This window comes from Canis lupus, chromosome 6, assembly GCF_003254725.2.
Source record: "Canis lupus dingo isolate Sandy chromosome 6, ASM325472v2, whole genome shotgun sequence".
Classification (NCBI taxonomy): Eukaryota; Metazoa; Chordata; class Mammalia; order Carnivora; family Canidae; genus Canis; species Canis lupus.
This window is the reverse complement of record NC_064248.1, coordinates 7,779,597-7,801,717: the sequence shown is the minus strand read 5'-3', so window position 1 is coordinate 7,801,717 and position 22,121 is coordinate 7,779,597. Positions and strand designations below refer to the sequence as shown.

The 22,121-nt window shown below is 45.8% G+C and overlaps 1 protein-coding gene across 12 annotated transcripts in view; it reads left to right on the top strand.

Moving 5' to 3' along the window:
• CUX1 (cut like homeobox 1) overlaps positions 1–22,121 on the top strand; it is a 364,476-nt gene that overhangs the window by 147,787 nt on the left and 194,568 nt on the right. For all 12 annotated transcript variants that reach the window (XM_025425918.3, XM_025425917.3, XM_025425919.3 and 9 more), the window contains one exon: positions 18,518–18,565. In XM_025425918.3, coding sequence (XP_025281703.1) covers positions 18,518–18,565 — 48 coding nt within the window. The remainder of the gene's footprint in view (positions 1–18,517; positions 18,566–22,121) is intronic.

Below are 22,121 nucleotides of genomic sequence, written 5' to 3'. Positions count from 1 at the left end.
CTGTGGACTTGCATGCTGGGGCAAGGTTCCATTCTTTCCCTCCGGCAGGACAGGACATTGCTGGAACCTAACATGTAGCAGATGTCAAATCACATATCAAAGGTGAATGGAATACTGTTTCAGGAGGAGAGACTGAGGTGTAGTTAAGTGAAGTCGTGACTTCACATGGCAGGCCTTTGTGTAGAACTTCTTCTGCCCACCGAGCACAGACAGGTTCACATGTGGTATATGAGAGCTAAATTGGGTTCTTGATTGCTCACCAGTTCTGGGAACCCTTGGCCACATGCGCTCCAGCAGCCCGAGATATTAACCAACCAGAAGGATAGCATACAGAGACTTGATCGGCCCTGGGCCCAGTTTCAGGTGCAATCTAGCATAGGCGGCCACACAACATAGTGGCTTTGGCCCCAGCAGGCCCCTGACTTTGCATTTGGGCCAAATATTCTCCAATGAAACAGCCTCTTCGAGCCTCAGATTCCCTGGGTCCACAGTGAGGATCATTCCACACGCCTAAAGGGCTTTCTGATACATGCACAAGATAGCACAGGACAGGGCCTGCCATGGTGCTGGCCTCGCAAGTGATACCCTTAGAACTCCCCATGGGATGTAGCCAGGTGCCCCCCATCACCTAAAAGTACATGCTACGGAAAGACTACAGGGGCAGCAGAGCAACTCTGTCAGAGAAGGCACAGGAAATGGCTCAGTCCACACCATGAAAATAAGCCTCTTTCTATAGGCGAAGCCATTCAAGTGAGTTAGGGGCCCAGGCCAGGTCTGGGAGCCCAGCCTCCTGCCCTGTACCTTCCACCCTCCACCCTTTGTCACTTAGTACAGGATCTTTCTATATGCCTCCACACCAGGGGTGGAGGACAGTTCGGGCAGCACCTGGAACTTCTTTACCTCTAGCTTCTGTAAATTTAGACTTTCTCAGTTGGTAAAAGCTTTAGAATTACTAAGATTCCTTTTGTATTGCATAATGTTCTTGCCATTTAAAAGATTAACAGGCATCATTTCAGTGAGCCTTCATGAACGGCATGCCTCATTTAGCTTAATCTCTCTTTGGTACATGTTAAGACATAGAAAGAGAGCGTCTCTAGCCTATATGGGGAGTATGGAAATGAAAGGTTGCTCTGATCCAACCTCTCAAAACAGTGCATGTCTTAAAAAAGAAAAAAGAAAAAAAGTGGTGAGCAGCCTTGCCTGATATAAAAATGCCAGGTGTCCACAGGACAAGGCATAGGAAGTCATTCTCACATCATCTGGGTGCCAAGTTTGGGGCTAACAGTTGAGGGAACCCAGGACATTATTGGACCTTCCCAGCCACAGACTAGCAGAGATCACCTTGGGAAATTTCTGTTGTGTGGGAAAAATCCTTGCAGCCCAGCCCTGCATAGGACACCATGAGCTGCATTGGGCAGCCTTAGGGGTGGCGTAGGAAAACAGTTTGAAGGAGCAAGGGCTTACAGAGATGGCACTGGCTTCCCTAAAGTCAGCAGCATGGTGTGAACACCCAGTCAATGCCAGGTCCTTGATTCAGTGCTGGGGATAAGTAACAGCCTTGCCATCCATCGGGTTAGACTCCCTAAGCACCCACTTGCCACAAAGGAACACTTTGCAAACCACACAGGTAAAAGATGGGAGAGGTTTCACGCCCTGAGTAGGACACATGCAACAAAGGCATAACATCACGACCATCATCCCAGTGACTGCCACTTTGAGAACTCAGTGCGTTCATTCACTCAAAAATATTTACTGGCTGCCTGCTGTGGGTTGGACATTGTTCTTCTAAGACCAGTAGCATCATTCCTACCCAACAGGAAAAAATCCGAGGTTCAGAGAGAAATCTTAGCAAGCAGCTGAATTCGCACTGCTAGAACACGGCAAAGCTGGCATTCCAATCCAGGTGGATTTGAAATTTTCCATAAGGATGACTTTGCAGATGTGCTTACATAAGAAAGGGAGGTTCCCAGAGCTACTAAACCATGTGGAGTATTTCTTGAATCACATCTATATTTGGAGAACATGTGTCTCATACATGTCTCATGAGTGTCTCATACATGAGGCCGCACCCAAGGAAGCAAGCCTGGAAGAGGAATGAGCTACCAGGTGATGAACTTGTTTATTGACTTGTTTGCGTGTGTGTCTTTATGCACGCGTGTCCCTATGATAAAGAGCGTCTCAAAGAGGCTTGGGTGGCTACTGATGGAACTCTGGGGAGGGTCGTGTGTGCAAGCACCCGTGACCTGTTAACCTGAGGACTCTTTCAGAAGATGCCAGTCAGTCAGTTTACCTTGCTCAGTACCTTTTTTTTTTTTTTTTAAGATTGTATTTATTTATTCATGAGAGACACACAGAGAGAGAGGCAGAGACACAGGGAAAGGGAGAAGTAGGCTCCATGCAGGGTGCCCGATGCACGACTCGATCCCAGGACCACGGGATCATGCCCTGAGCCAAAGGCAGACACCACCCAGGTACCCCACTCAGTATCCTTTTATTGAATTTTATTCCTGCAACCCCTTACCAGGATGTTTCAGGTGGAAGAACCCCCCCTTTGGATATATCGCTTTATAGTATACCCATGGTGCCATCTGTTCTCATAGCATTCCTAGCAGGTAGTGGGAACCCGATAAGGGCTTTTGTTACAGAGAGAGAATCACGGGAGGGTGATGGATCTCAGCACTGCCTAGCCTAGCACTTGGCATGCAGGGAACATTTGGAGAAGGGCACACTCTGATCCTGTGACCCTCTCCCCCTAGCAGAAACCAGTCATTCCCCTAAACTCCTTCCCTAAGACCACCAGGAAATGCCTTTCTAGAAAGCTCTGCTGCTCTCTTAGGATGTCTGTGAGATTTGGAAGACTAAGACAACCTCTCCGATGTGTTTTTCTTTAACTCCCTCTGCGGAAGAGAGCTACCGTGAGGAGTCGGTACCCACCCAGGACAGGAGGCTGAGGGGAGTGCAGTTTGTAGTTGCCGTGATCCTCTAATTTAAAATACATATTTTGTTACAGATACTTTCAGACAACAGAGAAAGCGTACTTAGAAATAGTTTCACCAAATTAAGTTTGAAGCACAGGTCACCATAGTGTTGATTTTGCATGGCCTTTATAGAAACATACCTCTCCATGATCCTCCAAATATGCAGACATTCCCAACAGAGACACCCTTTGGTGTCCATTGACTCTTGAGGAAAGAGTCGCCTGATGGGATGGAATGGCAGGTGAATCCTCTCAACTTCAGGTCGGATAGCCAAATGTTTGAACCTCAGGCTGTACAGCCAGCTTCTCAGATCTCTTGTGGGCCTTCAGCATCTTTTCGAGGTTGTATCTGAAGTCTTTGCTCTTGTCACAAGGGGAAATATGAAAATAAAGAGAGAAGAGAGATGGATGTCTGGCTGATTGTCCTTAAAAGTATAACCTAGGGTCATGAGGCCAGCTCCTTGCCACCTTGCCTCTAGCAGCATCCAGACCCCCTCCTGCCTGGGGGACCACCCCACTGGGCCATTCCTCTGGGCAGGTACAGTGACCTCACAGTCCCCTCCCACAGCCTTCCCTGTGCCCACCCTCATTCCCCTGTGCCCACCTCCATTTTTTCACTGAACCCACTCCCGCCTGCCCCCAACCAAAGCCCTTTCTCTGAAAGCTGGAGGACTCTGTTGTCCCCTTCCCTTGTACCTTGCTCCCCTTCTCTGTCCTCAGGAGTGGGGCAGGTCTGGGGTTCATCTTCACAGCTGTATTATCTTGACTCTTGGGGCATATTTAGTGAGTGAACCAATGAGCTCAGTAGTCGTTCTCCAGACTTCTTCGACTGGCTTAGCCAGTCATGGAATTTCCCCACAGTCCATGCTTGGAAGCCTGAAAATATTCTTGATGTTTATCTCTTTAAGGAATATGTCAAAAAAAATCACCGCTGGGACACCTGGGTGGCTCAGTGGTTTGAGCGTCTGCCTTCGGCTTGGGACATGATCCCAGGGTCCTGGAATTGAGTCCCACATTGGGCTCGCCGCCTGGAGCCTGCTTCTCCCCCTGTCTGTGTCTCTGCCTCTCTCTCAGTGTCTCTCATGAATTAAAAACAAAAAAAAAATAAAAAACAATTCCATTTCCCACTTAAAAAAAAAAAATCAGCCCCAACCACTCTTCTTTAGCTGATTCCTAAATGTGAGATAAGAAACACGATTCCTTGAGGAAGAAAACTCACTCAGGTTAAATTCTTGTAGAAATCCTTATAGCCCCTTGTTGTTCAGCTATGATGTAGCAAGAATGTAAATAGCTAGGTATTTTGACCTACCTCAAATATTTACCGATGTAAAACATTCTGTTCTCATACCACAAAAAAGAGAGAGAGGAAAAAAAAAAAAAAAACAGCCCAGGGTTATGAATGTCAGTATTGTCATTGGGGTGTGTTGCTGTGTGTGGCTAAGTCATAGAGCAAGAGACATTCTTAAGAAAGACAGTAAGGTAGGGAAAATTCTAGCTCACATTGAGTTGATTAGAGATAAATAGATCTATATTTGCCATATAAGGTAATAAAAGAAAAGTCTGTGCAAATACTCTCGACATTTATGGATTTCTCTATGATTCATCTAGTGGGGCCAACGGCTGTGGCCAAAAGATATAGAATTTGTTAAGCTCTATCTCTTTCCTGAATTGTTGCACTACAAAGAAGCCTTGCTGTGCATTCAGAAGGAAATTCCAGAACTGTGCAGAAGTTAGGATTTGGTCCTGAGAAGGACTGCTAGAGGAATTCCAGAAGTGTTTTAAAGCCATTGGTTTACCAAAAAGAAGAGTGATTCTGTAAGCATTAGCAATTTTCTGTAGACCCAGGTCCAGACACTTGGTGTATGTTCTGTGGCTGGTCACCTTGCCTCCCACATCGGGAACACAGGGCTCTGCTTTTTCTACCGAGTTACTTCCATACACAATCTTCTTGCTCTTGCTTTAATCCGTTACAGGGTTAGGTGAAAATCATGGCTCTATTTCCAGGAACAGGATTAAACGTGAGAACTTTGCCCGGGTTTCCTTAAGCCCAGGGGTTTCCCAGCTGTGTCTGGGTCTTGCCGTCCAGGTCCTGGCACAACACTGGGGCAATATGGCCTTCACGGTAGGTTCCTGGTACAAGTGCCTTAGGAGCTACATTTATGGCACCACATGGGGACACAGCCCAGAGGAACACTTGGTATGCCCTTTGCTCTCTCCCGTATACCACCTTTCCCCACCCAGGATTTCCCATGAAAGGCTAATTTTGAAATGGTACGCCTGCCTAGAATGCAGTGTTGGCCATACACATCAATACCAAGCCAACTCCTTTCCTGACATACCCCTTGAGCAGCGCTACAGGCTAACAAGAGTGAAAAGTCAGGGAACAAAGTATCTTTTAGACCTTGAGGCCTTAGCATAACTAACCTTTTCACCCTGTTCTTGTCTGCATCATAAACCTCATCCCTGAGGTTTTCTGGGGGTCTCTGAGGGCTGGCACCTGCTGGATAAGACTGTAAGAAACTAAGGAGGTGCATCCTTGGTGCCTCAAAACAACATCCTTTGGGGGATGACATTGAGGGCCCCTTCCTGGAGCTTAGTGGTGCTAGTTGGCCACCTGTCAGGGTTGCTATAGTGGAGGGGGGCCAGGATGTCTTTCTTTGCCCTGGAAACTTTTGTTACTCCTTAACTGCTTGGTTGAGGTAATCCACTGGGAAGCCTCTGAGTGCCTTTAGACATAAAATCAGATTCCTAAGGTTTAAATTCCCTTGTTGGCTGCTGACTCACATGTGTTTCTTAGACTTGGTTTCCAGAAGCATGATATAAATAATTCCATTTAGAAATTAAGAAATTATGGCCTGCATCTCATATGCCCTTGGCTCTGTAGTATTTTCCAAAAGAGAAAGTATAAGTAAGAATCATAAAGTCCCTATTTTGATCCCACATCTTTGGGGACTTCTGGTTGCACAGAGGTCACTGAGTACCTTGTTCCACTACTAAGGAGCAGGACCCTGCAGACGAAGGCCCCTACTTCTGTTGACATGTGTGCAAATGAGTATCTGAGAAAGCATTTACAGTGTGCTCTGTGTCTGCAAGTAAGTAGATTTTCCTATCATTTATTATTAATTATTCCTTTGAGTGGCTCTGTGAAGCAAGTAAATATTAATAACAATATGCACTGATTATTAAGTTAAGATGAAGGTGGTATACCTTGGCTGTGGTGCTTAATTTTAAGCAAGCTAGGTGTACACAAATGATAAATAAATTTGAAGTAAGGCCTGTGGGTGGGGGTACAAAACTAAGACCAGGACAAGGAAGAGGGGGCTGTGTTTGAGATTTAGTTCTAAATCTTCTCTGTCTCGTTGGCAAAATCTGTCCTTGTCTGGTGATTTGCCTGCTGAGCTCCAGCATCCCCCATCTGGGATCTGCCTGTGGGCCCTCCCTGCCCCTTTAGTGTCAGTTTGCAGTGATGTTTTAAGTCTCCCTGATATTCTCTGAGATCTGTGACTTTGTCTTCTGACCGTAAAAAGTATGAATGTGCATTATAGAAATTTACATATAGTATAAGGAAGATAATAAATCCCTCATAATCCTAGATATAAATGTTAGCGTGTTGCTTTTAGAGCTTTCCAATTTCTTTTTGTTCATAAATATTACATATTTTAAACAATTAAGATCATGCTGTACATCCTGTTTTGTAGCACGCTTTTTCCCGAACCATAGTATTTTATATAAATGAAAAAAAAATAAAATTAATGACAGACCAGTGGGTTTCCTGCTAACATTTACTGTGCTTATAAAATAATTTTTCCTTAGAGAAGTACGTGTAGTTTGGCCATGAGTTAGCAGGTACAGTATTTATTTTCTGTGGACTGTGTGTGGATGGAGATAATGCCTGGCCGCTTAGTTGGCCATGTAGACGTCACTGTGGAGATTCTGCAGAGAGGAGTGGCAGAGGGTGACCCCTTTGCTCAGCAAACCTTAAAAACTCCTCTTACTCTTTAAACTATTACTGGATCCCCATCCTCAGTTTTCAAAAGAGTGTTTTTGCTGTGAAGAGGATACGATGTGTTTAAAGGCAGAGAAGTGAAAAATAAACTGTAACCCTATTCGTTTACCACGTAATACCAATGCATATATATGTGTATATTTATTCATTTTTACCCACAAGGGAGTCATACTGTAAAGTTTGTGGCTTCTCTTTCCCTTTTTCGCCCTTGCCAGTCTTACAGATCTGGGCTAGCTACCCTTTTTCAGAGGAGTGCCCTCTGCTGTCCAGGGCCAGCTCTGCCCCTTAGACACGCCCAGCACCATGCGCTTTCCCCTTGCACCATCCACAGGCAGAGTTCTCCAGGGGGTGCCGATTTGACAAGCCTCCCTCACCTGCTGGACAGGAACCGCAGGTGGCCCAGGGAATCCAGGGGTCTGGCTCACGACCTAAGAAGCTCCTATAATAGGGCCCGACAGCCTGTAATAGCCACCCAACAAATATTTGGTGAATAAGTGGCAGTGGCGCATTATTATGGTATTAACTGTCCTTAAAAAAAATACTTTTACTGACTACCTGATAAGCCATCATATTGCTTTACTGAAATTTAACAAATAAACCCCTACTGCCGGCATCCGTATTATTTCTAATTTTTCTCTTTTTTTAACAGGATGTGCTAAACATTCCTGTACATAAATCTCTGCCTGCATCTCTGGTCATCCTTATGGATGAATTCCCAGCAGTAGAAGCACTAAACTGACAGATGAATCTACATTCTAACAAGTAGCCCATTCGTCTAAATGTCAGCAGGGCCTGAAGTCTAGTGTAAATTATACAGTGGGTGTGTGTTGTGGTGAAGTCAGAGCCATGTTCATGGTTCCTTTCAGAGAGTCCCAGGGTAAAAAGGCACCTCTGAGGCAGGTCCTTTGTCTGGCACATGAGTCTCCTTGCGGCAGTTCTCATAAAAGGTGGACATGGTGTTGAGTCTGAGAAGAGCATCTCCTTATTCCTTCATTCAGTCTGCAAATATTCATGGAGTGTCTTCCGGGCCTCACACTGTCATTGGACCCAGGAGCAGACTTGACGTGCACATTGCCTCTTAGCCACCTCCTAGGAATCTAGACTTGGTTCATCTTCACATAGGATGTGAGCCCCATGAAGGCAGGACTGTGACTAGCTCATTTGTGGCATGAAGTAAATGCTCGAAGGGTTTTATGATAAATTAGGTGCATAACATGTGATACCTCTCATTGACAGACTCAAAACTCAGTGGCATGTAGATACATAAACAAATCACAACAGTACTTTCGAAGTTCAGAAATAAACTAAGGGTGTAGACATGAGCACTTATTCAGGAAGCGACCCGAAGGCAAATCAGGTGTGGGTAGAGAACTGGTCAGAGGAACCTGAGGCTGCTCCCTCCCTTGGCCACTACAAGTCCTGCAGGAAGTTCCTGTGCCACCAGGCAGGGCTGATGCCAGCTGGGCTGGGAGAGCCAGCGCTTCCAAGCCCTCAGCCCCGCAGACTCCACAAGACACTGGGGGACAGCTCAGTGGCTGTCCCAGGGGTGACTGGCTGGCCCAGCTCCCTCATGGGATGCCAGCAGGGCATCAGACCACCTCGACATCCTGACACCTGGATGAAGTTCTCTGCTCTAAGAACTGGAAACCTCACAGCTGCCATTTCTCAAACATTCTGGTGTCTTAAAATTGAGGAACGAGAGAGCTTTCATGTCTGTGTGTCTATCAATAGTGATGTGTTAGAGATTAAAACAGACCCTTTTTCAAGCACAAGAATACACAAGCACGCATGTGTCAGAGTGATGGCATCATCACACATCATATAGCTTGTGGAAGGCAAATGACACAAATAGTCTGGCCTTGTGGACCTTTGGAAGGGTCTCAGGGAGCCAGGAGTCCTCAGACGTCACTCTGACAATCGCTGGCTTAGTGAACTCAGGCTCTCCTGTACTGCTGAGCTGCTTCCTTCAAACCAGCGCCTCTGTCTTGCATCTGGGCCCTGGCCTCGGCCCTTGTCACCTTAGGTCCAGGTTTGAGCATGCCAGTCTGATAAAACCTGCCACTTCTCATCATCAAATGAGTCTCCTGAAAGAAGACCACTTGCTCTTGCCCAGGGACTCGGGGTACCCTGTCCACCTTCAGATGCCTGCAGCTGGCCGTGGGTGTTTACCTTCTACCTGAGCCTCACATATGCCCACCCCACCTCTGTAGCTCTACAAAGCCAGGCCTTCCCATTACGCAGTTTTATTCGGCACGGTGCTAAAGGCACATCCATCAGTGTTAGAGACTTTTTTGCCAAGATACAGAACATGTTCTAAATGGAGCAAAGAAATTTAAATGGAAAGAAATTATAGCATGAGTGAGTTTATCCCTTTCAAGATAATCTCATTTAATAACCAAAAAAACTCACAAAGATGTGCATTTTATCCAGCTACAAAGGCAGCGTGGCAGCTTATATATTGTGGTAATTACATGTTTGGGGTTTCATTCCTTCCTTAAACTTGATTTCTATTATTTCAAAAAATCAGCCATTGTAGAAAAGGACTATTCATTTATTTCATTGCTGGGTGGCCCATGCACTGTAAAAATAGGTCAAGAATGGTAATCTAAATTGACTGCTAATAAATAATTAAAGTTAATGGAATTCTCTCAAATCTGTGAACTAAAATCTTTGAGAAATTGCCAGGACATACTGCCTGCTGTTGTATAGAAGGATATTTTTTATTTAACACTTGAGCTTAAATGCCATTTAACATTACTTTTTTTTCTATCCCAGAGACTGGAGGGAGTATGTGTCCATCTATAAAAGTAACCAAAAGTAGGGTGCTCCATCGGTAGCTGCATGATTCATCTTCAGGTGATGAGACAGGAAGCAAAGGTTTCAGGAGCATGGTGCAAGAAAAACTTCACTTTACATATTTTAAGTTGAGCTCAACAGTCTGTGTGTCATACTGTCTGGACTTTGAGCCTCCACACCTGGGCCGTGCACTGGCATACCCTGATAAGGGAGAAGTTCCTTAAATCTAAATGACATGCAGGGAAATAAGTGCCAAGAACAATTTTTCTTTCCCACATAATTAGGGTTCTTTCATTGGTGCCACCAGGACCTTAAAAAAAAATACACTGGACCAATGTGCATGGATGGTATTTGTAGAAGAGATGGCTTATCAGTAAGAAAGCAGACTGTTACATCACAGTCAATAAAACCAGCCTTCAACTATGGTGTGTCACATGGGCTCTTCTTTGATAATAAGGATGATGCAGACATCATCAGGGTATTTTCAAACCCCAGAAACCTCAGAATAAAGAATCAGGAGCTCCCTGGTTTTGAACAGTTTTCAGTCTTTTGGCTTTAGGCTGTCAAAAAGAGATCTTTTCTCATTTCAGTCTGAGGAATCTCTTGGTTGGAAAAAAAAAAGTCACCAATTTATAATCACTTTTTGGCAAAGTAGTAGTTCTGTTAAACTGCAATATTCATATCAATCTGATGTTGTATTTACTGGGTGTTAATGCATTTATAAATGGCAGACTCTTTCTGAAATCAATGTATTTGCATTTTTCTTTTAGAAAATACTCTCTAGAGAGGAATTTCTTGATTTGCAAAGGCAATGACTCCATCCAGGTTACCCCTGTCTGGTATCTCTATGATCTGTATATCTAGCAGCTAGAACCTGAGGATTTGTAGACTCAGAAGGCAGCATAGAGTGGCATTTGGTCCAGAGGGAAGACGTGGGGTGGAGCGGAGGGTCTGCAGAGTGTCATGAGCAGGGTTCCCAAATACTGGACAGGCTAGGGTAGGGGGGCACTGAGCCTCAGCTGCTCATGTTCTCCCCCAGCTGACCCATGGATCTGGGGAGCAGCTTCCTTCAGTCAAAACGCATCACAAAGCGAGTCAGTGAGAATGGAATCACCTTGAATCTGCTTGGATTTTTGTTTTAAGTGACTTGTTCATAAACAGCTACTAGTAGTCACATTCTTTGTGTCTGCTCAGGACAACTGTTCCCCCAAATACCCGCATTCAATGGTGGCTCTGGGAGACCCGTATTGGAAAACTATGATCCTGCATTGAGGTGTATTCTAACACCATGACTGTCCCAGGAGGGACAGAGTGGCTTCAGGAGGACAAGCCTCATGGCCAGGACACCACAAGTAAGTCTCCTGCCTTGGGCAGGAGATGGGACCAGATGACCCTTTGATCCCCAGGTTAGTCTGATGAAGGTGACAGGTGACAAGCTGGTAGCTTGTAACTTAAGAGACATGCTCCTCCACCCCCCACCCCCCCACCCCAACCTCTTAATTCTTTCTGCCTGTTCCCTGTGATCAGTCAGCTGAAGGCTTCATGTGTCTCAGAGGGAAATCTAGTGTTTTAAAAACATTTTCTATTTTAAACATACACAAGATAGGGGTGACGAGTAAAGCGAACCCCTGCGGGTCACGCTGTCCATCTGTGGCAGCCATCAGCCCGCCAACACATTCCTTCCTTCCTTCCTTCCTTCCTTCCTTCCTTCCTTCCTTCCTTCCTTCCTTCCTTCCTTCTTCTCACTCATGACCCCTCTCTGTTATATTATTTTGGAGCAAAAATCATATTTTATCTAGAACTTAGGATATATCTCTAAGAGACAAGGACCCTTTTGAAAAACAGCCACAATACCTAAAACATAGGCCACTATCGTTTCAAAACAAAAACAACTCCAGTGTTGATGTTTTAACATCAAGTCATTGGCATGTTGTATTTTATCGATTATAATGCGTACGCTTGACCATCTTCAGAAGCAGAGTGAGGAATAAAATCAGTGCCATCCCAGTTTAAGAAGCTGCATTCTTTCCTTAATGTGGCATAAAATAAGGGCACCTGGCTGGCTCAATTGGTGGAGCACGTGACTCTTCATCTTGGGGTTGTGAGTTCAAGCCCCACATTAGGCTTGGATCCTCCTTAAAAAGAAATGTGGCATAAACAAGTGATACATCTTACAGGTGATGATATCACATGAAATGAAATATGCCATATTATGTAGTGATTTTCTTTGAATATATACCTAAAACCTTTTCAAGTCAGAATTGTTTCACTTTGAGGCTTGAGTAGTAAGGCAGAAATAAGGGGTTAGTAAACTCATTTGCAGCTCACTTTTCTCACCCTGGGTAGGTGTGGAACATGCAGTTATGTAATGCCTTTCAGAGGTGACCTGGCCCACCCCCTCTACTGTTCCCACCCTGACTCTTCTCCCCACCCCACCCCAACCCCCCCACCCTGGCCCAGTGCTCCTGGGTTGTCCCAGACAAGACAGGATCCACTCCCACCAGGGGGGATGAGACACCTGTGGGGAGTGCCAGGGAGTGCCGTCCACACACAGAGAGAAGCAGAGACACAGGCAGAGGGAGAAGCAGGCTCCCTGCAAGGAGCCCGATGTGGGACTCGATCCTAGGACCCCGGCATCATGACCTGAGCCAAAGGCAGACGCTCAACCACTGAGCCACCCAGGTGTCCCCAGTTGTGAGTCTTAAATGTCACAGAAATGCATGTGAGTTACCGTGGAGTAGAAGTGAACGGGACATTGTAAAATCTGTGTAAAAGTCCGTGGCATGAGATTCTGTGATATGTCCAGCCCACAAAATGGGAGAGATGTCGGGGGTATTGGGAATACCAGGCTCCAAAGTGGGTCAGAGCCTTCCCAAGACCACCCAAGTGCCCTGAATGGGCAGAAACCAAAGATGCATACTGTATAGGACCAGGGACCATGTTTTGGGATATCTTCTGCTTGCACCTCACAGGTGCATCTGAACACCACATGGTGATTTTGTTTTGGTGTTGGCTTCTAAATCAGCATGATTTTCTCTGGTAGTCATCATACACAGAAAATTCAGTTGCATTTTACCATTCAATGTTCTGATCTAAAAAAGTGAGTTGTGAATCAATGGTTTGGAGAACAATGAAAATCCTTTTCACCTAGAAGCATCTCTCTCTAAACATTGCTTATTATTTGGAATGTACTCAAGGGAGAGAAGGTTGAAATGCGCTATTCTGGCTTTGCCAACAGACATCGATATTAATAATCTCAAGGACATCACTTTCTGTGTGTTAAGATGTTTGTTGCTTTTTGCTCAATAAATGGGACTGAATCAAAGTGAATTTAAATCCACACTGCAAAACCTACAGTGAAATTAAGTGGGTACCCTGAAGTTACTGAGTGTTTTGGTCCTTGTATTCAATCCCTAATTATCGTCTCATGCCAATATGCTTTTCACTGGCCTGGACCCCACTTTCTTCAGTTTACAATTGCAGAGAAGGGCACATAGATACACGTGGTGCCCAGGGTGGCAGTGTCTGCAGTTCATGGCGCTGTGCAGACAGCAAAGGACACCGTGTTCTCAAAGGACAGTAAATCATGTCATGTGCTCACCAACCGACGGTGGAGTGGCCCAGGGGTCAGGAGTGAGCATCCTCAGCTCTGTCTCCTTAGTTTAGTACTAAAGCACATAATACATGCAGGTGGCAGACTTGGATAAGGAATGTCTCAAACTGCCTAAAATAACATCGGAATGTTTTTTTTTTAATTTTTTAAAGATTTTATTTGTTTATTCATGAGAGACACAGAGAAAGAGACAGAGACATAAAGGGAGAAGCAGGCTCCCTGCAGGGAGCCTGATGTGGAATTCAATCCCAGGACCCCCGAATCACAACCTGAGCCAAAGGCAGACGCTCAACCACTGAGCCACCCAAGTGCCCCAGAATGGGGGGTTTTTAGCTGGTGATTTGAAGGACATATGTACCAGTTGTGTGTGTATGGGTATGAATATTGAGTGCCTTTTTTCTCTAAAACTTCAAATATTATGTATAGGTGTGAGTACAAACACACACATCCAGCTTTAATCTCTAAAAGGTTCTTTCAGGGGCTGTTTGGTCCCCCAGTCAGTTAAATGTCTACCTTTAGCTCAGGTCATGATCCTGGGGTCCTGGGATTGAACCCCACATTGTGAAGCTCCCTACTCAGTGGGGGGTTCTGCTTCTTCCTCTTCCTTTCCCTCTCCTGCATGCATGTTCTTGTTCCGTTTCTCAAATGGATAAAATATTTTTTAAAAGAGTTTTAAAAATATACATCTAAGAGGTTACTTGAGTAAGCCTGTCGTGAGATGTGACTATGTCCAAATACAGTGGGTTGGTCAGAGAGGGGACAGTGTAGATAAGTTGACATTATTTATGGTCATTATGGGAGGCTCAGCCTTCTGCCCTCCCAGAGTGCAGTGATAGAACACAGGAACACTTTTATCATTTCTTCTACTTCTCCAAGCTGGTGTTTTCATGAGGCAGGGCAGGAGCCAGGTGGGCGAGCTTTGGGGTAGACTGAGGCCAAGCCCTGGGTCTGGGAGAGGCACGGTACCCACAGATAGTTGTTGGACAAGCATCATGCTGAAATTACCATCCCAGAACTGTTCACGTCTTCCTTTTATGTATTCCATGAATGTAGGTTTATGGCCTCTTTTTTTTTTTTTTTAAGATTTATTTATTTGAGAGAGAGAGAGCAGAGGGAGGGGCAGAAAGAGAGAGAGAATCTCGGGCAGACTCCATGCTGAGCATAGACCCTGATGCAGGGCTCGGTCTCATGACCCTGAGATCATGACCTGAGCCAAAATCAACAGTCAGATGCTTAACCTGATGAGCCCCCCACACGCCCCAGTTTGTGACCTCTTGCGAGGAAGATTCACAGCACATCTGTGGTGGCTGGGCTTGCATGCCATGGACAGTGCTGGCACCATTTTGTGAATGTCCGCCAGCTCTTCTTTATGCACTGGGATACGTACCCTAGCACCAGCTGTACCTCATTAACCAGTTGCCTTCCTCAAAGCCAGCCTTTTCGGAAAACAAACAATAGACAGACTCCATCCATCATCTCCTTTTTGCAGTTTGTGACCAGAGCCACCCAGTGCACTCATCCTTGCCCCAGGGGTGCAGGGGCAGGTGGGAGAGCGGGGGACCTGCCTGGCCCCCTTGGAGTCCTCAGAGTCCTTGGCTCTCTCTACTGCCACCCTGCCGTCCGTGTCACCCTGTCCCCAACACACAGCGAGCTGTTCGCAATAGACCTCCCACGTCATTACCTGTGGTTGAGGGTGTCTGATGAAGGAGCGTGGCTTATTTCTCGTGGTTACAACATTGACCTTGGTTGGGATCCAGCAGTAATTCCCCCTCATTCTTCACCTTTTTCATCCCCAGTTCCACAGACTTGCTGGCTCAAAACAACAACAGAAATTTGTTGTCTGACACTCCTGGAGGTCACAAGTCCAAAATGGGTGTTGCTGGGCTGAGATAAGGTGTTGGCAGAGCTGTGTTCTCTCAGAAGCTCTAAGTGGGATTGTTACCTTGCCTTCTGCTGCTTCTCAGGCCGCCTGCACTCCTTGGCATCCACCCTTACCTCATTCTGATCCCCGCTTCCACCATCATATCCTCTTGGACTCTCCCCCTCCTTCCTGCCTCCTGCTCACTTGGGCCATTCAGGTGCATCTTCCCAACTCAGGGTCCCTGACTTACATCTGCTGTGTCCCTAACCTCACAGAGCCCTGGGTACCAGGGATCGAGATGTGGGCCTCTTTGGGGGCTGTCTACCATTTAGGAAGAGGCTGGTAAAGAGTTTGGTTTTTTTGTCATTGAACGTGGTGTAAGAACGTAGAAAAGGATGCAGTAGAAGAACAAACATACTGCCTTCTCCAGGGAAATAATGGTATCACCCTTAGGAAGGTGACCTATAGGAAAATGTGTAATCAAAAGGGAAATGATACTACTTCTTGATCAAATGCTTGTACAAGGCCACAGTACAAAACAATGTGGGTTAGCTGTGTTTGGCAAAGAGCTTAGAATACAGCCCCGTCTAATAGATCACTCTGTAGTGACAGAGGAGCTCCATATCTGTGCTGTCATGGTGGCCACCAGCCTCGTGTGGCTGCTGCGTACTTGAAAGGTGGCTTCTAAAATGAAGGAATTGACTTTTTCAAATTTAGTTTATCAAGTTACATTTAACTATAAATTAAGTTACATTTAAGTATAAATAGCTGGTGGCTGCATTTGGACAACTCAGGCTGGAACAGGCAGTCCTAACTTGGGTCGTGGGTAGGCTTAGAGAAGACCACAGTGAAATCTTTCTCAGAGTTGCATACCGGAGGGAAGAACCAATAGCTTTCTTCAGATTCTCAGAAGGTTTCATGACCCGAAATGGTTAAGGGATCTGGTCCAGAGGAGAACCACAGACTATGCAGGAGTAAAAACACCTGAAGCCATTCTACCTCACTTCTACCTAGGACTGCTCAGCTTGGTGAGCAAGCAGGTGAGCTGGTTTCAGAGCATAGGATGGAAGGACCCTTGGATTAGGTATTTGGCTAAAGGAATACAGGATGTTGTCAGTGAGTTATCAAAAGAGCAAGCAGGTGTCACACGTGCCCCTGTGTACATACAGCTGACGAGGACGGCTCACCTCAGGTTGCTGAGCAGGCCCAGAGCCAGGCAGGCCTACTTAGGGAATCATTGCATCCCAGAGTGGTTGAAGCCAAGGGATCGTCCCCACCCCTACCCCTTCTGGGATGCGTGGGTTCCCTCTTCATCCACCTTCAAGCAAGGCTTAAAAATCCTGGTGCCAGAAAAGGCTGTCTTCTGTGCACCCAGATGGATTTAGGGGAACTCTAAGTTTGCTAGAAAGCCTTTCCGTGAATGGTAACTATGGTGTTAACTCATAATAATACAAGTCATTTATATTATTAAGTACTTACTTTGTGCCATAAGCAGTGCTACCCCCCCCCCCCCCCCATTGTACTTTATCCCTCTGTTTCGGGAAAGACACGATTACCCGTGAGCACTTTGGGGAGGGAAAACTAAACTTTCCAAGGTGAGGTGTCATCCCTTGCCCCCATTGATAGTGAGCGGCCGGGCCAGAATTCAGAATCAGGACTCTGCCCTCTATCTTCCATCTTCTGGACCTGGTTCTGACCCAGGAGCTGTGGACAGAAGCCTAGACTCTTCATTTGCTAGTAGCATTCGTGTGTGTGTGTGTGTGTGTGTGTGTGTGTGTGTGTGTGTGTGTGTTTTAAAGATTTTATTTGACAGAGAGAGCACAAGCCAGGGTTGAGGCAGAGGTAGAGGAAGAAGCAGGCTCCCCACTGAGCAGGAAGCCCAGTGTGGGACTTTATCCCAGCACCCTGGGATCATGACCTGAGCCAGGGGCAGGTGCTTAACCAGCTGAGCCACCCAGGTGTCCCACATTCACGTGTTTGACAGCAGCCCTTCTCAGTGGTTCAGAGGTGGTGTGTGCATGACAGGAGGCATATTGAGAAGTGACCTGTGAAAAGATCCTGCTTGACTTCCCAGCCCAAGTGCTGCCTCCTCTGTGAAACTACTTCTCACCTCCTTAATCTGAATTTATCCTTTCTCTGTGCTCTCCCCATAACACCTGGGCTCTTACGCTGAAATAATTCTTTTCCTCCTTCCTGTGTTATGGGTTGATTGGTCTGTGTCCAATGTTTACCAGTACTAGGCTGTGTCAGTTGGCGGGTACATTGGTCTTGGAACCTAAAAACAGGTATATGGCTAGCCTTGGCCCAGACTTACTAAATCTGATCTGGCATGTAGATCATGCTCCATAAATACTGCATCTGCTGAAGGAGAAATTGCGCTATTTGAACATATTCTCAATTACTTCATTTTTTCCCCATTGAGATACACTTGACATCTAACACTGTGTAAGTTGCAGGTAGACCATGGACTGGTTGGTGCGTCTCCATATTGCAGTATTGTGGCTGCAATAGCATCAGCTAACGTCTTTATCACATGACATAATTGTCATTTCTTTTTTGTGTTGAGAACATTTAAGATCTAGTCTCTCCACAGCTTTGAAGTGTATAATACACTACTATTGACTATAACCACTATGTTGTACATTAGTCACTTACTTCATTTGAAAGAAAATATTCTCAAGGAGATCATACAGACTTTCTTCCAGGGGTGTTTCATTGTTTTGAAATAGGTACTGGTGGCTTGGGATGAAATTTGCACTGACAATATCAGACATGGATTCAAAACATGTATCCCCGAGTAAGAGTGCTCAAAAGAAACAGCTCAGGGGCACCTGGGTGGCTCAGTGGTTGAGCATCTGCCTTCAGCTCAGGTTGTGATCCCGGGGTCCTGGGATGGAATCCTGCATCGGGCTCCCCACCAGGAGCCTGCTTCTCCCTCTGCCTGTGTCTCTGCGTCTTTCTATGTGTCTCTCATTAATAAATTAATAAAATCTTTTAAAAAATAGAATGAGGAGCGTATAGCTGAGACTTGGTTAGAAATAGAATCTAGTGGTATTCCCAAGTAAGTTCATTTAAATTACAGAGCTCCAGTCGCCATTATTTATGTTGTATGAATGAAGGAAACGGACAGGGGAGGTACCAGGATTGCTTTATCTAATGATAATCATCACTGAATTCAAAGCTGTTTTTAGGAGGCTTTAACGAATGTTTCCCTTCTCTTTCCTTCTCCAATGGCTGTTTCCTGACCCACCCCTCTTGCTCCAGGATTTACGCAAGCAGGTAGCACCACTGCTGAAGAGCTTCCAAGGGGAGGTAAGCATTTATATTTATTTTATATCCTGAGCTAACCTTCATAGCTCATCGCGCTTTCTTTTTATTCTCATTAAATAAATGCCGTTGACAGAAGGTGCCTGCCCAGATGGAGCCTTCTCGGCTGCACTCATTCAGTGTCATGTGGATTTTGCGCTTCCCAGTGTGATGCTTTCACTGGGTCCTCAATTAAAACCTGTATAGAAAGTGAAGCCATATCTGAAATATATGAAGGTGTGGTAGATTCAGGGGCCAAGTGGCCTGTGTGCTTGTGCTTCCCACAGTGGGCTGAGTTTGTCTGCAGTAGAGCCTTCAGAAGTCCACGGCCCTCCCTGGGCCCTGGTTTCCTGAGTTAGCCTGAGGCTGTGGCCACCAGGAGGCCTCCTGTGTGGGAAGGATGGAGTGGGGCAGTCTGGTGCTTTCACACACAGCTACTGGGGAGAGAGGGATTTCACTTGCTTGGGCCTTGAAACAAAGAACAACTGGTAGCCGCAAGGAGTAAGTTTGGGCTCAGTATAAGGAACAGCTTCTCCTGCATCCTTCCAGAGAAGAACTGCGCCATCTGGTACGATGGTGGGCAGCCCTCGGAGATGTGAGCTGTTGAGATGGGAGACACTCCAATGCCTTCTCAGCCCCTTGTGGAGACTCGGTGAATTTTAGAAAACCAGAAATGTTTTTACTATTGTGGAATTACCTGTTCCTGGTTCTTACCTTCTCTTACTAAAATGATGGCAATGGTAATAATCCCAAGGAGTGGGAACAAGACTTTTTTGAAGCCCTCAAAAGAACCCAAATTGAGTGCATCTTGGGAATTATATTTTCTTGCAACTTCCTAATGCCCAGGTAACATGGGGAAGGGGCTAGATTTGGGGAAGTGAGATGGCAGGTTCAGGAATGGCAGGCAGTAGGCCATGCCAGTTGCCTCCTTGGACACAGGCTGGGATCCTGGGCCCAGAATCCCAGATGCAGGGGTTGGGGCTGCCCTCTGGCAAATTCTTTTTTTTTTTTTTTTTTTTCCTGTTTTTAAAGATTTTATTTACTTATTCATGAGAGACACACACAGAGAGAGAGAGAGGCAGAGACACAGGCGGAGAGAGAAGCAGGCTCCATGCCGGGAGCCCGATATGGGACTCGATCCTGGGACTCCAGGATCCCACCCTGGGCCAAAGGCAGGCGCTCAACCGCTGAGCCACCCAGGCATCCCTGGCAAATTCTTCAGTGTGCAGGTGACAGCAGAGGGCGAGGGAGCCGTGCGGGAGGCAGCAGGGACTGCTGGCGCCACTGCAAGTTTCGGGAGGGATGACACAGAAGGCTCCTCTGTTTACCACCTCCTGCTGCAGGAAACCCTCCTGTGCTCTGCTGTGTGAGGCTTGGGGAGTATCACTGTCCTGGGCCTGGAAGGACATGAATTGCCTTGCCTCACAAATGCATCTCCAAATTCTTGTTTTCTGAGCTAGGCTGTCACCTTACACCTGCCCTCATTGATCCGATTTCTTCTTTGACCTGTTCAGCAGCTTTTGTGAGGCCCAGTGGCTTAGTATTTCTGCCACAGAAATAGCCCAGTGTGCTGGTTTGGGTTGTTGACTTGTTTTTGTTTCTTTTTGAAAAATTTCAAATCTGCATAAAGGTGCAGAGAAAGAACGAGTATAACGAACATGTGTACACCCTTTACCTAGACTCATGGCTCACTAGCATTTTGCCACTTTTGCTCAGCATTTGAAAGTAAGTTACAGAGAGCTGGTTTCTATACCCTAAACACATACAAGTAAGTAAGTAAGGCTATTCCCTGATACTACTACAAAACCCCGAGTATCACACTGAGGAAAGCAACACTCATTCCATGGTATCTAATATGTGGTTCAAAGTCAATCTCCCAAAGTGTCTTTTATAACTGCCCTGCCCCTGAACTGGGGTCAGTCAAGTGCATGTGTTGTACATCAGGGATGGGCGTATATATATTTATATATATCCACCCACGCACTTCTCCCTCACCCCCCACATATTTCTCCTTTAATATAAAACATTGTCTTCACATGCTCTTTTAAGAATTTAACCCACTTACAGTAGAGATTACCCAACATTCTGAATGGGGTAGTGGATGTGCTTCCAGATATATTAAATCTGAAATGCATGAGAGACATCCAGATTTCTTACTTGCCTTTTTTTTTAAAGGCTATTTGAAAAATAAATATTTTTATAGCACCACTAATATTTACCATTGCTAATTGCTATGTTTATATTAAATAATTTGTGCTTTCTAGTATGCTAATTGGAGTAGAAAGAACTAACTCCTACTTATTTCTGAAGAGAGAACTTTCATAGCAGAGGGCAGCCGCAGACGGAGACCATGTGTGCAGGGTCGGTTTTCTGATGAGTAAGGCCAGAAGCCTGGGTATCTTGCTGCTTCGATGGCGCAGGATCCAGTAAGCTTGTTTTTCTAAAAAGCCTCGTCTCTAATCAGAGGATTACTCTTGTATCCTTCGTTAGCAGCTGCTGAATGAAGTTGTATTTATTGGATACGTTCTTTGAGTTTATCCCAAAGTGCTTGAGTCCCCACCCCCCACCCCCCCGCCCCAGAACAATGTATGGTGTTGTGAAAACATGTTCTTTGCCTTAGAATTGGTAGAGATTGCCTTGCCATTTGAGATCCTCAAAAGAAAAAAAAAAAAAAACAACACAACAAAGAGTAAGATAAAGTTTTCAGGCAGCAAAAAATTCACATAGGACTTCAGAGTTCCTGTGAGAGGGTATATTCATAGTGTGTTGTACCATCATGGGAAACAGCCTGCTCAGGGTACCGCTCATGCCCGCCAGGGTTTTCTTGTGGTTCTCAGAGTAAATCCAGACACCTTCCTGCCTGGGGCTGCTGAGACTCGCGTGACTGGGCAAGTGCTTTCCTTTTGAGACTCCTTTTACTCCTTACTGCCTATCACTGGATACACGCCATTCTGAATTTCTGCCAGGCCCCAGTGCATTGGGCATCCTCACCAGCCTCCAGGCCTTGGCACGGGCTGAATCGCTTCTTTGCCTGGCTCCCTTCAGCTTTGACGCCACTTCCTCAAGGAAAGGCTTCCCTGAGCCCCAAATGATAGGCCAGGTCCCCTCCACAGGGCACTCCCATCGTACCTACTGTGTGTCATCAGATTTGTCATTGTGCCTTAAGACCCACCTATCCCTTTGTCTGTCTTCTCCTGTAGTCTATAAAATGTGTGAAAGCAGCCACTGTGCCATGTCTTATTGGCCACTGATTCCCAGCCCCGGCCACAGCAGGAACTAAAAAGTTTTAAGGCTCTCAAAAATGGCTAGAGAATAAATGATTGAAGAGTGAAGTGCCTCCGGAGGTGGTTTTAAAAACATTTTGCCTCCACCCGTTTTTCTGATTGTGTTGTATTAATAAGGAGAAAGGGACACCAGAAAGTCTGCTCGGGAAATAGCCTTAAAAGAAACTGGTGAATAATTGCATTTGTTGTCCTTGATTAAACAGTAGGGAATACTATAATGGTAGCGATCACTCAGAGTCATTAAAGCAAAATCATCAAATTTAGCTCACAGTGAAATT